The sequence below is a fragment of the Paramormyrops kingsleyae genome, chromosome 14 (assembly GCF_048594095.1).
Source record: "Paramormyrops kingsleyae isolate MSU_618 chromosome 14, PKINGS_0.4, whole genome shotgun sequence".
NCBI classification, from domain to species: domain Eukaryota; kingdom Metazoa; phylum Chordata; class Actinopteri; order Osteoglossiformes; family Mormyridae; genus Paramormyrops; species Paramormyrops kingsleyae.
In genome coordinates, this window is record NC_132810.1 from 15777474 (window position 1) to 15789349 (window position 11876).

The 11876-nt window shown below is 47.5% G+C and overlaps 1 protein-coding gene across 1 annotated transcript; it reads left to right on the top strand.

Annotated features, from left to right (window-relative positions):
* Positions 1-6083: 6083 nt before the first annotated feature.
* On the top strand, positions 6084-10376 carry utp25 (UTP25 small subunit processor component). Its single transcript, XM_023792697.2, has 12 exons — positions 6084-6214; positions 6305-6344; positions 6530-6716; positions 6885-7166; positions 7321-7409; positions 7559-7957; positions 8118-8334; positions 8415-8617; positions 8805-8987; positions 9091-9200; positions 9448-9693; positions 10040-10376. Exons 1-12 carry the CDS (start codon positions 6117-6119, stop codon positions 10287-10289), a joined length of 2304 nt encoding a protein of 767 aa, XP_023648465.1. The 5' UTR covers positions 6084-6116; the 3' UTR covers positions 10290-10376.
* Positions 10377-11876: the final 1500 nt, after the last annotated feature.

Below are 11876 nucleotides of genomic sequence, written 5' to 3' on the forward strand. Positions count from 1 at the left end.
GGCACCCGTCCATCTCGGGTTAATGTCTCCTGCTCTCAGATGTCAGGCTGCTGTTGCGACACCCGTCAAGAACGAGGGAAGGTGCCAGAACTTGACATCTCTGACAAACTGAGCCCTCGAGCTGCATTCCTGCCTCCAGGGGGCGCCCTCAACGCAGGCCCGAGAGGGGCTCCTTGGCCCAGTGGTTTCATGCCGGACTATCAGTAGCAATAAAGGCCTCCGATTTGTGTCCCGGTGGTCCGACATATGAAACATGTCTCCAGCGTCAGCGTGGAGCAGCCAGTCACACGCCACGGAGACAGCTTCTGCTTTCAGACAGATGGGGCCCTGTCTGCCCTCCACTCCTGTCAAATAAGGAAGCGGCGAAAACCAGCTTCATATTACTGCTGTCACCCAGACATGACAAGCGACATCAGTTATCAGCCGTATTCATCTGATATTCATCTGGGTATTCATTTCACCTGACCGGCCTGACTTTTTAATACCGAAAACAGACAAAACACAATGTGACGTGCACATGTCTGACAGAAAGCACGGAACACGAATTCTCCTGTCCTCCTGAACTATGCGTACAGACAGATTCCTTTCAGTGATGAAGCTGTGATTTCCCCGAGAGGCTCCCGCTTGCTACATCCTTCATACCTATAGTGTTTTTTAATTGCTCGTCTTGCGTTGTTGAACAAACATCTCCAGATGAACTGCTGAGCCGTGATGCCAGGGCATTGTGCAGGCACATCATGGTATGTGGTAAAGAGATTTGGCCAGTTTCCACCCCCCAGGGAGGACAGAGCAGGGTGGTGGCCTGCTGAGACCTAACGGCAACCTCCTCGCTTCCCGTGCTGGCCGACACCGTTTTTTTTAAGGCGTTGACGGTAGAGCTCGGTCTCTTTCTTCTGGAATGTTCTACGCCGACACCAGCCTGTTCCTCGAGGTGTGCCATTAATATAGTTACTGCTTTCTAAGCTGACACTTTTTGGCAGAGATGTTTGGCAGTTGGCAGGGTGGGGCCCAGCTGTCTACAGTGTTCCAAGTGCCCGGAGGGGGTGCAACAAAAGAGCATATTTAACGTGAGAGAGCCTTGTGGGAAGAATCAAATGCCATTTAGTCAAACCTCCAGGCCAGCAGAAGGCGCTGTCTGGTTTGAGGAAGAGCTGAATCTGCACCACAGGCGATATGGCTCATTTAAGAATTCTCATGTATATATACTTATAAATGATCCCAGTGTACGTGATCCATCTAATATTCAGAATTCCCCCTGTCTAGTATGGACATACAAAATAACATTTACACTGTCATTACAGCGCTGCCTTTTTTTGCATTCAAACAGCATTGCACAATATTGGAAGTGACTGTCTGTATGTTTATCCATATACATCTCTCTAATTATGACTGTAACTGTAATATTCTCTTGATATCTGCATACCTGCTGTCTGACCAAACAAATCCCCCCCCTGACGGGGGTTGATAAAGTCAAGTCTAAGAGGCAGGTGTACGCTGTGCAATTGTTGGCTGCCCCAAGACAAAAGATCATCAACGTGAAAGAATCGTGGCGATATCTTTGGTCGTAGCTCCAAAACACTGGTCTGTGAGTGAGGTTCAGAGATGAACGTTGTCATGGTCTTGCGACTAAATCCAGGCTGGGACAAATTTCTGCCAATGGCAGGAAACTTAGTATGACCTTCTGACGATGTGACTGCTGCTACAACCTACATCTACTAACCTGACACTGATGTCGGTTCATTCCTGCATATCGACTTGCGTTGTGCGTACATCATACTTGATGTCGTACTCGGGGTTACTGCATCCGTGTCACAGAGTGTGGCCTTAACCTATTGCTAAAATCGCAGGGCCTGTAGGAGGCTTAAGTCTACTTCTATGTTTATGTCTAAAAGCTTCAACCCCCATTGATTATGCAAGGTAAATGGCACAAATGCAATTCCGTATTAAATAAGAATGTCTCATGTGAGCTCTAGTTCAAAATAAATGTTTCAGTTATAAGACGTATCGCAGACCATGGTCATGGTGAAGTTATGCGTAATAAAATAACGAGCAGCTTCCATTACAGAAACATCTCACCTGAGAGCAGCACTAATTTCATTTCCTCTCCAGCATGAGGGAGGCACACAGGTGCCTTTAAATACCACATTCTCGGTTTTATTGACCATCTTGTTCCACATAAACTTGCACAACAGGCATTTTTGGAGTCCTTCGGGTGCGTCTGTTTAGCTTAGATGTTATTGGGCGAGTCGGCCGCCCAAACCTTCCGAGCGTGTGGGGATGTGTATGGTGAGGCCAGGATCGGCTGGGATTTGGATGCAGATGCTGCTGATTGCAGAGTCATTCCCAAAAACCAAGAATGAGGCCCTCGTCCCATCCTACACGAGCCCATTACAGTGCCCTCCCCCAAATGAACGGCCCCATGGAAACGCGACAGGACCAAGTACCTAACCCCACCCTCCCCACGGCGATGGCCACCTGCCCCTCTCACGTCTGGCTCTGGGCTGATGTTCTACCGCTGATTTCTCAGAGGAGCGACCTGACTGTGAAACATACAGCACTCCCATTAAACCTTATAGCTACTTTGATTTTGATGTGGGCAATTTAACAAGCTCCCCATAAACATGTCTTTTTGCTTTCACTCAGCTCAGAGCTTGTACTTAATCATTTCTTTTAATTACTTGGAAAGTACTTAAAACAAAACTACAGAAACACATGGGATCCAGCTGCCAGGAGTCACGGGGAACCATTCGCTTTGGGTCCTTGACAGCATGACCTACAACGAACAATCAAGCGCTTTAACGTTGACGTGTGGATGCACAGCTCAGGGTCCATTAACGGGGGGAGAAAACACATCACACATGAAACACGCTCCCGGTTCGACTGTCTGTCGACCCTACGACTAGGCAGAGATTTACGCTATTAAGTGCAATATTAACAAATCCGTAATGGCCGCCTGATTTTCACGTGCAGATTCCTGTGTGTCTGTCAGATCATTGGGGTGGTGGGTGAACATTCATCAAAATCATCACCTGAAATTATGGTTTCCCAAAGTGTTATGCATCAGAAGGTGTCTTGCCACTAGGTGACAGAAATTTCTGGGGCCCATTCCTCAGAACCAGTGTTCACATCTGTAGGAGATGCCTGCTGCTCCAGGCTGCTGTGGCTGGGTCTGCGAGACAGACACCGCATTCTTCGTCTCTTTAACCCCTGGGGGTTTACGAATCACCTTCAAGCAGTAAACCATGTTTTTGTTTATTCCTGCTTTTGTTGTTTTCCCTGGATCTCAGCCTCTAAAATATTAATTGCCGTTTTGATCACAAACACAGTGCAGGCTTTTGTCCAAGCTGGAGTGTGGGCCACCACATGCTGTCTGAGAGAAACAGGGCCTGAGTAACAGACAGGGCCAACAGCAAGTATAAAATATATAGCTAGCAGGACATATGGTTTTATTCAGGCTAATGGAAATAGTTTCGGTGATCAAATCAATTACAGCATTTCAAAGCCCAGGCCAAGAAGGTAAGAGGCAAACAGGCTGCTGTGAATCATGAAGGAGGCCAGTAAGTATTCAGCCTGCACTGGGGACAGTGAGACTCTGATCAGGACAATATTGACCTGACCTCCTTACATTAATACAGCCCCAAGACACTCATTCTACCCGCATTTGTAAACAAGACAGAAATTGGACACTGGGGTCAGAAAAGGGAGATATAAAGAACATTTCCACAGCCTTTTTCCAATGTACAATGGACTTAAATCTTACTCAGATTAAAACCGACTCTATATACTGGTTTGCGAATGCTGCTTTATGGGGAAGTGTCTCAGCTTACTGCAGTTACAAAACACTGCCATGAAAACAAGAGAACATTTCACAGCCTAAACCAACATCCCATGTGGCTCCTAAAAGATGACTGAACACATTTTAGAAAAGTTAACTGGTCTTCCAAGGCTACCAAAGTTAAGACTGCGTCAAATACATAAAATAAACTACTTTATGCGTCACTGAAGACGACACCGTTTAAACAGATCAACTCCAGGCCCCATTCAGTCAATAACGAGTTGAGTTTCATGTGTTTTCAAATGGAAATGTTCATAAAGACTGAATTAAAAGGCATGTAAGTCTTAGGTCCCAACACTATAATAGGATCTCATCGCCGGCCAAGGAACATAAGCATCTTCACCACAAGAACATGGGCTTTTACCCCTGTTTATTACTAGCGGATGTGTGCAATTTTGTGCCCAATTTAATTAACAGATAAATATAAAAGCATGTATATATCATTGGGCAAGGCACCATACTATTAGAGGTGCATAGAGATGTCCGTGAAATCAAGTGAACCAAACTGGACCGGTCAACACCTACAAGAAATGGCAGATTTGCCGTATTAACTACTTTTGGTACCATGTGAGTGATATGACATTATTTCCCGTGAATCTTTAAAACACAGCAAAATAAAATTATTTCCAAAAGAGACAAAAGGGATTTTTTCTTTCAATTGTAAACACATGAACCACGTTTTCTAGCGGGTCATCACGAAGGCAATATTGTAGTGTGTCATGGTAAATGTCTACAGCAAAGCATTTTAATCTATAAGGGCAATTTCTACAATGCTGATATTTATGGACCCCTAGAAGAAAGGGCAAATGGACAAAGAACACAAATGTCGTATATTCATACATCCTATTCATTTCCCATTTTAAAATGCTAAGAAAATAGGAGACAATGTACGCTAGTAATTAAGTTATTACTGCCACGGTTATACATATAATGGCGACATATAGAGAAAATAACAAGCAGAGCTGCATATGACGTGGGGTTAAATGCTTGGGCAAAGTAATTAGATCAAACCCGGGGTGCAGACCAAACCAGCTGCGAATTGCTCAGCTACGCGTTTTCTAATTAGTTTACTTAATATAATTAGTGTGTTACCCTAATATTTAACATCCTATGTGGATTTTTTCCCTGACAAACTAGCCAGGTCCTCGAGGGATCCCACTTTTTGGTCCATCATTTTTTAAGGTGATCGGGGCAATAGTTTATTTAAAAGATAATAATGAAAATGACACCTCACGTCGAGCCCTGAAACCTTAGCACGTACATGTTGTATATTTAAAAAGGTGATTATAAACCTCCTTGTTAATCAAAAATATCGGACGGACAAAATAAAACTTGTATATAGATCGTTCCTATTTATTGTAAGTTCATGCGCATGTGGTCACCCAGGACAGCAGAGGGGAACCCCAAGGCACAACGCCTCTGACAATTCATACTTTCTTTACGAGTGCCCCCTGCTCCCTCCCTTGCACAGGACCTCCCAGACACCCATTTTCTTACTGGCTCCTTTCTTTTCTTGCTACATTTCAAGGTCCCTGACACAGGGAGGGCCTTCTAGTCCTATTCCTCATAGAGGCCTCTGCAAGGGTGCCTCATGTGCTCACATTCCAAGGGTTAAAAACTGATATTTTTATGTCAGTCTAGGAGGTTATACGTCCCCTTACAAAAAGTACGGATCGCTATTGCGATATCTACATGATTTTGCAGGCTCACATATTATATTATATGAGCATGGAGTGAAACTAGTTAGCTAAACAAAAGATAAACCCATATTCGGCCTCTTCACACGGCCGCTCAAACAGTTCACATATTCGTCCCCCTCCCATCAGGGAGAGCAGTTCTGTGCCGTCTGCTCATCTACTAGGAGTGGTTCCCTCTACCTCAAAACACTGCAAACTCTACACGCATTAACAACCATCCCTAATTCCACAAGGGTACCGGACTTCCCTAAACTTCGCCTCCACACAGCTTAAATCAGCTGTTATAAACCAACAAAAACAAATGTAGTGCCTTGTTTATTTTTCGATTCGCAGTTATTCATGTCCTTTTCTAGACGTTTTTGTCACATCCATGCAAATATGTATAGCACCTTCTATATTCATCAGTTGAACTGTTTGTAAGACTCACATCCTAACAACCTGCCTACCATAACGCTCTACTGAGAGAAACTTCCGCGTGTCGCTTAAATATGACGTAGGACGGAGTCTTAATTATTATTGGTCAAAATTACATCAGTTTCCGGTAACGTGCCCCATGCTGTTGCACATGTGGATTTGCTGTAAAGATGGGGAAGAGACGGAAAAATCAGGTTTTCCATAATTTAACTAAGAAGCAGAAAAAGCATCTGAAGGAATTTGGAGAGCAGCACCCTTTTGATGACACGTAAATATACGAATACTGTCCGTATAGTACAAAACTATATATGGTTTATGACAAAATATGCAACATAGCTATTTTACCCATGTTTTACAGTGTCCAGGAACGTGAAGAGAAAACACAGATACTGAATCTGGTGAGTGTTAAACTCATGTAGCATGCTTGTTAAGGATCACTCTCCGTAACTAGGTAGCATTGTGATTATGTGCATATTCCTGGGAGTCGCTTTCCTGAGAGTTTTTTAGCGCATCAGATCGTGGTGCTGGGCTACCAAGTTCGCGTCGCATATGATTAGTATGTTGCACTTCGTTTGTGGAATAGCAACCAGACAGTCCGGAACATCCCGCGGCGGCGAGTGACGATGAAAGTGAGACGGATCCCGAGCCAGAATCCGCCTACCAAAAACTGCTGTCGACCCTGAGTCAACGTGCTGATGAGGAGGAGGAGAGTCAGGACGAAGAATCGGAGAGTGAAAACGACGAAGAGGAGGAAGAACAGTGTGATGATGGTGCGGTAAATGTCGGGGTGTTTCTGATTATCTAGACAGTTAAGCGCTTGATGTACTTCCTGCTTGTGTGTTTGGAAAATAATACGTCTTGGCAGGGAATGTCTGCAGTGATTGAGGACACTGTCACTATTTAAAGCTGTACATCTGTGTCCTGTGCCTTACCTGCAGACATAGATCCTGGTGATGGGAGTGAGGAAGATGTGGAAGAAGAAGAAGAAGAAGAAGAAGATGATGATGATGAGGGTGATGATGGTCAGGAAGGTCCAAGTGAGGCACCTGATGAGCAGGGTAAAAGTGAGGAAGAGGGGAGTGTCCCCGGTGAGGAGGCAGCAACGGGTGAGGAGTTTACAGACAAGGAGCACGAATCCCAGTTCAGCCTGGAGACCAACTTCCTCGGGGAAGGAGATGGAGAGCCGCAGGAGGACTCAGCAGCGCAGGAGGACCGTGATGGTAGGCGGGGCAGCCATTTGCGGCACGCTCAGGAGAACATGGTTATCGTCCCTCACAGGGCTTGTGTCTCCTTATGTCAAGATAAACAGCCAGTGTAGGTGCCGGTATCTGCAGGTATCGGCTGCTTAAAAGTGGTTCCCCTTACTCTGTGCAGAGCCATTGATGCAGCACCTGGACACCGAGCTCAGTGAAGAGCAAGTGCAGAAGATCGCATCCGGCAGCAGGACCAAGACCCAGATGAAGGTGAGTGTGAGGATGCTGGCCTGAGGGGGCTGAGCTGCACTGCCACTGGGCAGCCTTTGTATTTGAGGAGATCAGTAGCTCTGTGAAGCAGCTCTGACTTGAAGGTCTCTACCTTGCTGTAACTATGGCCCTTGCTGTCTGGTTTGCAGTGGCCAAGACTGGGGACCCTGCTTTGCAACTCCACCTTAGAGGAATTCAGCTCCATCGGCCCAGAGACGAGCACCAGAACACCGCATCTCCACAAGGTCCTAGAGGCCAACTGGGTGTCCGTGAACCAGGCTGTCCTCCCCCAGGGACTGGCCCAGGACACCAGCCCACTGCAGCAGGAGCTGCTGAGCCTCATGAGCTCCTACTGTGACGTCTACTTCCCCGAGAGCTCACCCCTGGTGGATGCCCATCAGGTGCGCAGCGCCTACTGCCTGCATGTGCTCAACCACGTGCTGAAGGCCAACGCACGTGTCCTGGCCAACAACGCCCTGCTTAGGGAGCGCAAGCCTCGGGACGAACCCCAGGACGAGCCTCGGGATCAGGCCCTGACCAGACCCAAGGTGAACCAAAGCTGCCCATATTTTGAGTAGGCCCTGCCCTGTACATCTTAAATTGCACAACCTTTAACAGCCAAGGTTGGGTGCACCGTGTCCCTCAGGAATAGGCCCTGAGTATCTCGGTTTTTGAACCTATGCACCCCGGACCCCTTTCCTCTTCTAGGTTCTGATTCTGGTGCCCTTCCGGGACTATGCTCTGCAAGTGGTCCAGACCATCATCAGCCTGCTGGAACCCAAGGGGAAGAAGATGGACGTCAGCCACAAGAAGAGGTTCAAGGATGAATTTGGGGAAGAGCCCGGAGACAGACCGCCCAGCCTATCCCGGCCAGACGACTACCTGGCTGTGTTCTCTGGCAATATAGATGATCACTTCCGGATTGGTATGGCCGGTCTTCTCACTTTCCTTTTTTGGGTTTTATGGAACCGTAGACATCTAACCACATTTGCTTGTCTCATGGAGGCCTGTCCATCCTGCGCCGCAGCCTGCGCCTCTACGCCCCCTTCTACTCCTCTGACATCATCATCGCATCCCCGCTGGGCCTGCGAACCATCCTGGGAGTGGAGGGCGAGTCCAAGCGGGATTTTGACTTCCTATCTTCCATCGAGGTCCTCGTGGTGGACCAGGCTGATGTTTTCCTCATGCAGAACTGGGAGCATGTGCTGGTGGGGTCCGGTCTCGTGTCTTTTCTTGTCCATTGTTGTCCTAAAGATCTAAACTTCTGATGAACATAGGCTGGATTTCATGGACAGATTTTAATCCAGTGACAGTTCATGTGAACTGAGAGCATGGTACAGGCCTTTCTCAATACCCACAATCCCCCTCACGTCCTGAAAATCGCCTATATTTCAGCACGTGATGAAACATCTAAACCTGCAGCCGCTGGATTCCCACGGCGTTGACTTCTCCAGGGTGCGCATGTGGAACCTGAACAACTGGGCCCAGTATTACCGCCAGACGCTAGTCTTCAGTGCTGTCCAGGACCCCCAGATCAACAGTATCATGTCCAAGCATTGCTTCAACTACCGAGGCCAGGTGGGTTTGTGTGTGGCAAGAAAAGGGGGTGTGGGTCACTGAGAAGAGAGGCTTCTATGAAATCCTGATTGATGTTGCATCTTCCATAAAATGCCTTTTTTAGGTTTCTGTGAAGAATTTACCCAAAACCGGCTCGATCTGTCAGGTTCTGGTGCAGCTGCCCCACGTCTTTCAGAGATTTACCTCGGACAGTCACATGGACCAGGACAACAGGTCTGGATGTTATACTCAGAATTGGCCACCAGAGGGTGACATTGACACGAATTTGTTTAACTGTGCAAAAGAAGTATAGTGGACTTCTTTTTTTATTGTATTGCCTTGACCCTCTCACTGTTGTTCATTTGGCTTTCACACTTAACTGCCAGTCACCTTGAAGATCAGCACAGCGTAGCTGTGGATGGCTAGGGGCGGGGTTTGCATCCAGCCAATTGGGTGACAACGTAAGCTCTCCTTCCTCCAGGTTCCAGTTTTTTGTGGACAAAGTGCTGCCCCAGTACCGGGACGCGGTGATGTCGCACACCCTCATCTATCTGCCCTCGTACTTCGACTTCGTCCGCCTGCGTAACTACATGAAGAAGGAGGAGATGAAGTTCGCCAGCATCTGCGAGTACTCATCCAGGTCGGAGGTGTCCCGCGCGCGCCACCATTTCCAGATGGGCGACATTCACTTCCTGCTCTTCACCGAACGCTTCCATTTCTATAAGAGGTGAGGGGAAAATGGCCACCATATGTGGCATAGTGGCTAAGGATTTCACACAGGGTAACATGCCATGGAAATAAGACATAAATTACAGATATGAATCGATACCAAATGAAGAATTTTCCTGTATCATTACAGAGGCTGTTTAATCGACTATCTGCATGTTTCAAAAGGAAAAAATAATTGTCCGTCTTGCGAGTTTTTCATACTGTAATATATTTAATGTTTGGTAAAATTTAACGCCTCCTGCCATGTATGATTGATACAGGCTGAGCATTCTGGGAAGAGATCTATGAAAATGTGCCTGATTAAAATGAATAATGAATTAAAGTATAAATCATTCTGTTCTCAGATACACTATCAAGGGGATCCACAACCTGATCTTCTACGCGCTGCCCACGTACGCGCACTTTTACAGCGAGCTGTGTAACGCGCTGCGGGCAGGTGGTGCCGAGGGCGCGGCCAGCTGGAGCTGCACGAGCCTTTACTCCCGCTTCGACCTGCAGCGGCTGGCCGCCGTGACGGGCGCAGAGCGCGCCGGACAGATGCTGCGCTCCCAGAAGTCCGTGCACCTGTTTGTGACGGGGGAGGAGTCCCTCTGACTGTAGCCTTGGGGGGGGGGGGTTCCGCTTTGACATTTATCAGTTCTCTTAATTGCTGTACATCCAATTTCATTCTGTCATGTTACATACAAAAATAAAGGATAACTTCTGTATGTTCCTGAGAACAATCCCCCTTTTTACACGACTAGATCAGGGTTTTCAGCAACCCTTAATGTGGCGGTTTTCCATAATGCCAGCCCAGTGTCCCTTTAAATATTCTAATCAATGCAAAAACAAACTGCATTTTAACGGAGGCGTCTGGCACAGTGGGCTGTTCACAGGTACGTGTGGCGCTGCCAGATTTCCCCGTTAGCCTCAGATTTGAGCTGAGCAGCCTATTTGCGGTTGGTCCTCCTTGCCTGTATTCACTTCCCATAATGCATTTGGTCAGAATACTCACTGCTACTGCATGTTCTGCGGTTCGCGCCATCTTTTTATAAGCTCCAGGCCTGATTTAGCTTCATGTTCCCAGCCCCACTGAGCGCAAGCTTCAGTGTCTTTCTGAGAGCAGGAAGAACATTACCGTAACATTCTCAGGTCAGGTTCTAAAGAAACCGCCTTCTTTTCAGAGACTCAGCTTGATGGTAAGGTGACAGTAATTGGTCCCTGTAAATCGCTGTTGTGGTTTGCCCTTTACTGACTCTGAAGTCCCCTTAGCCCTCTGAGGAACATACCATTCTGACGGGGGAGGGGGTTATAACAGACCAAGTTAATAGCAGTCCCAATTTATGGTGGCCATGGCTGGGATACAAGCCGAGGGGGAAGATGGAGCCCAGTTTGAACAGGCCGGAATTTAAGGAGGCACCTAGCTGCCCCTGACAGAACCACAAACCTGAAGCCTGAAATGCTCCACACGGCAGGTATGGGGTGCATCGCAAAGCACCTCCAAGCTGATTTCCCAGCCTCTGTTCGGTTAGGAAAGCCTGCATTCGGCAGCCATGTCCAGACGTGTCACATGATTCCATCCAGATTTGTCAACAGCGGTGGGAAGTATTTTGCCTCAGCGGTACCTCTGGTTGCCTAGAAACGCAATGCACGTTGTAGACAGCCTCGTGGTGAAGCTGCAGTGTGCCTGTGTTTTCCTCTGACCACACCGGTCATCGCTTCCTAACGAGATTTTCCGTCCGCCCTGTCAGACCCCTGTCATCGTGCCGCCCCATGGCGGCTGTCACTGCTGCGGGTCAGAGCCTGCTTCTCAGGTCCGGATCGCAGGATTCCACAGCTGCACAGAGCCAGGTTCTGCTAGGCCGTTTTTACACCCATGCAACCTCAGGACTGCACCTCTACTCCTAATCCCTTCCTTGGTTTGGACTGACGTCCCCCAGACTCACATCATGCAAGGAAACCATGCAAATCTTTCTCACAGAGCAGACAGTGTCTGTTCCGCCTGCTTGTAACAGTCAATAATTCCACTCATATTACATAAACATTTTATCTGCTGTTTAATGGCGCCTCTTGCTGCTGCGTTCTCGTAGTTAAAGGAACAAACCCGTGTAAATATAGAACAAGGTTTTTGACTCCTTGTCACTGGCTGTTAGCTCCCCTCTGGCTGAGAGGCGACAGGTGCCAGTATCCGTCATTTCAGGC

Coding starts and splice junctions, on each gene's coding strand:
- utp25 (XM_023792697.2), top strand. CDS start 6,117: ATGGGGAAGAGACGGAAAAATCAGGTTTTCCATAATTTAACTAAGAAG. Junction 7,167..7,320: donor AGCGCAGGAGGACCGTGATG/GTAGGCGGGGCA, acceptor TACTCTGTGCAG/AGCCATTGATGCAGCACCTG. Junction 9,201..9,447: donor CACATGGACCAGGACAACAG/GTCTGGATGTTA, acceptor TCCTTCCTCCAG/GTTCCAGTTTTTTGTGGACA.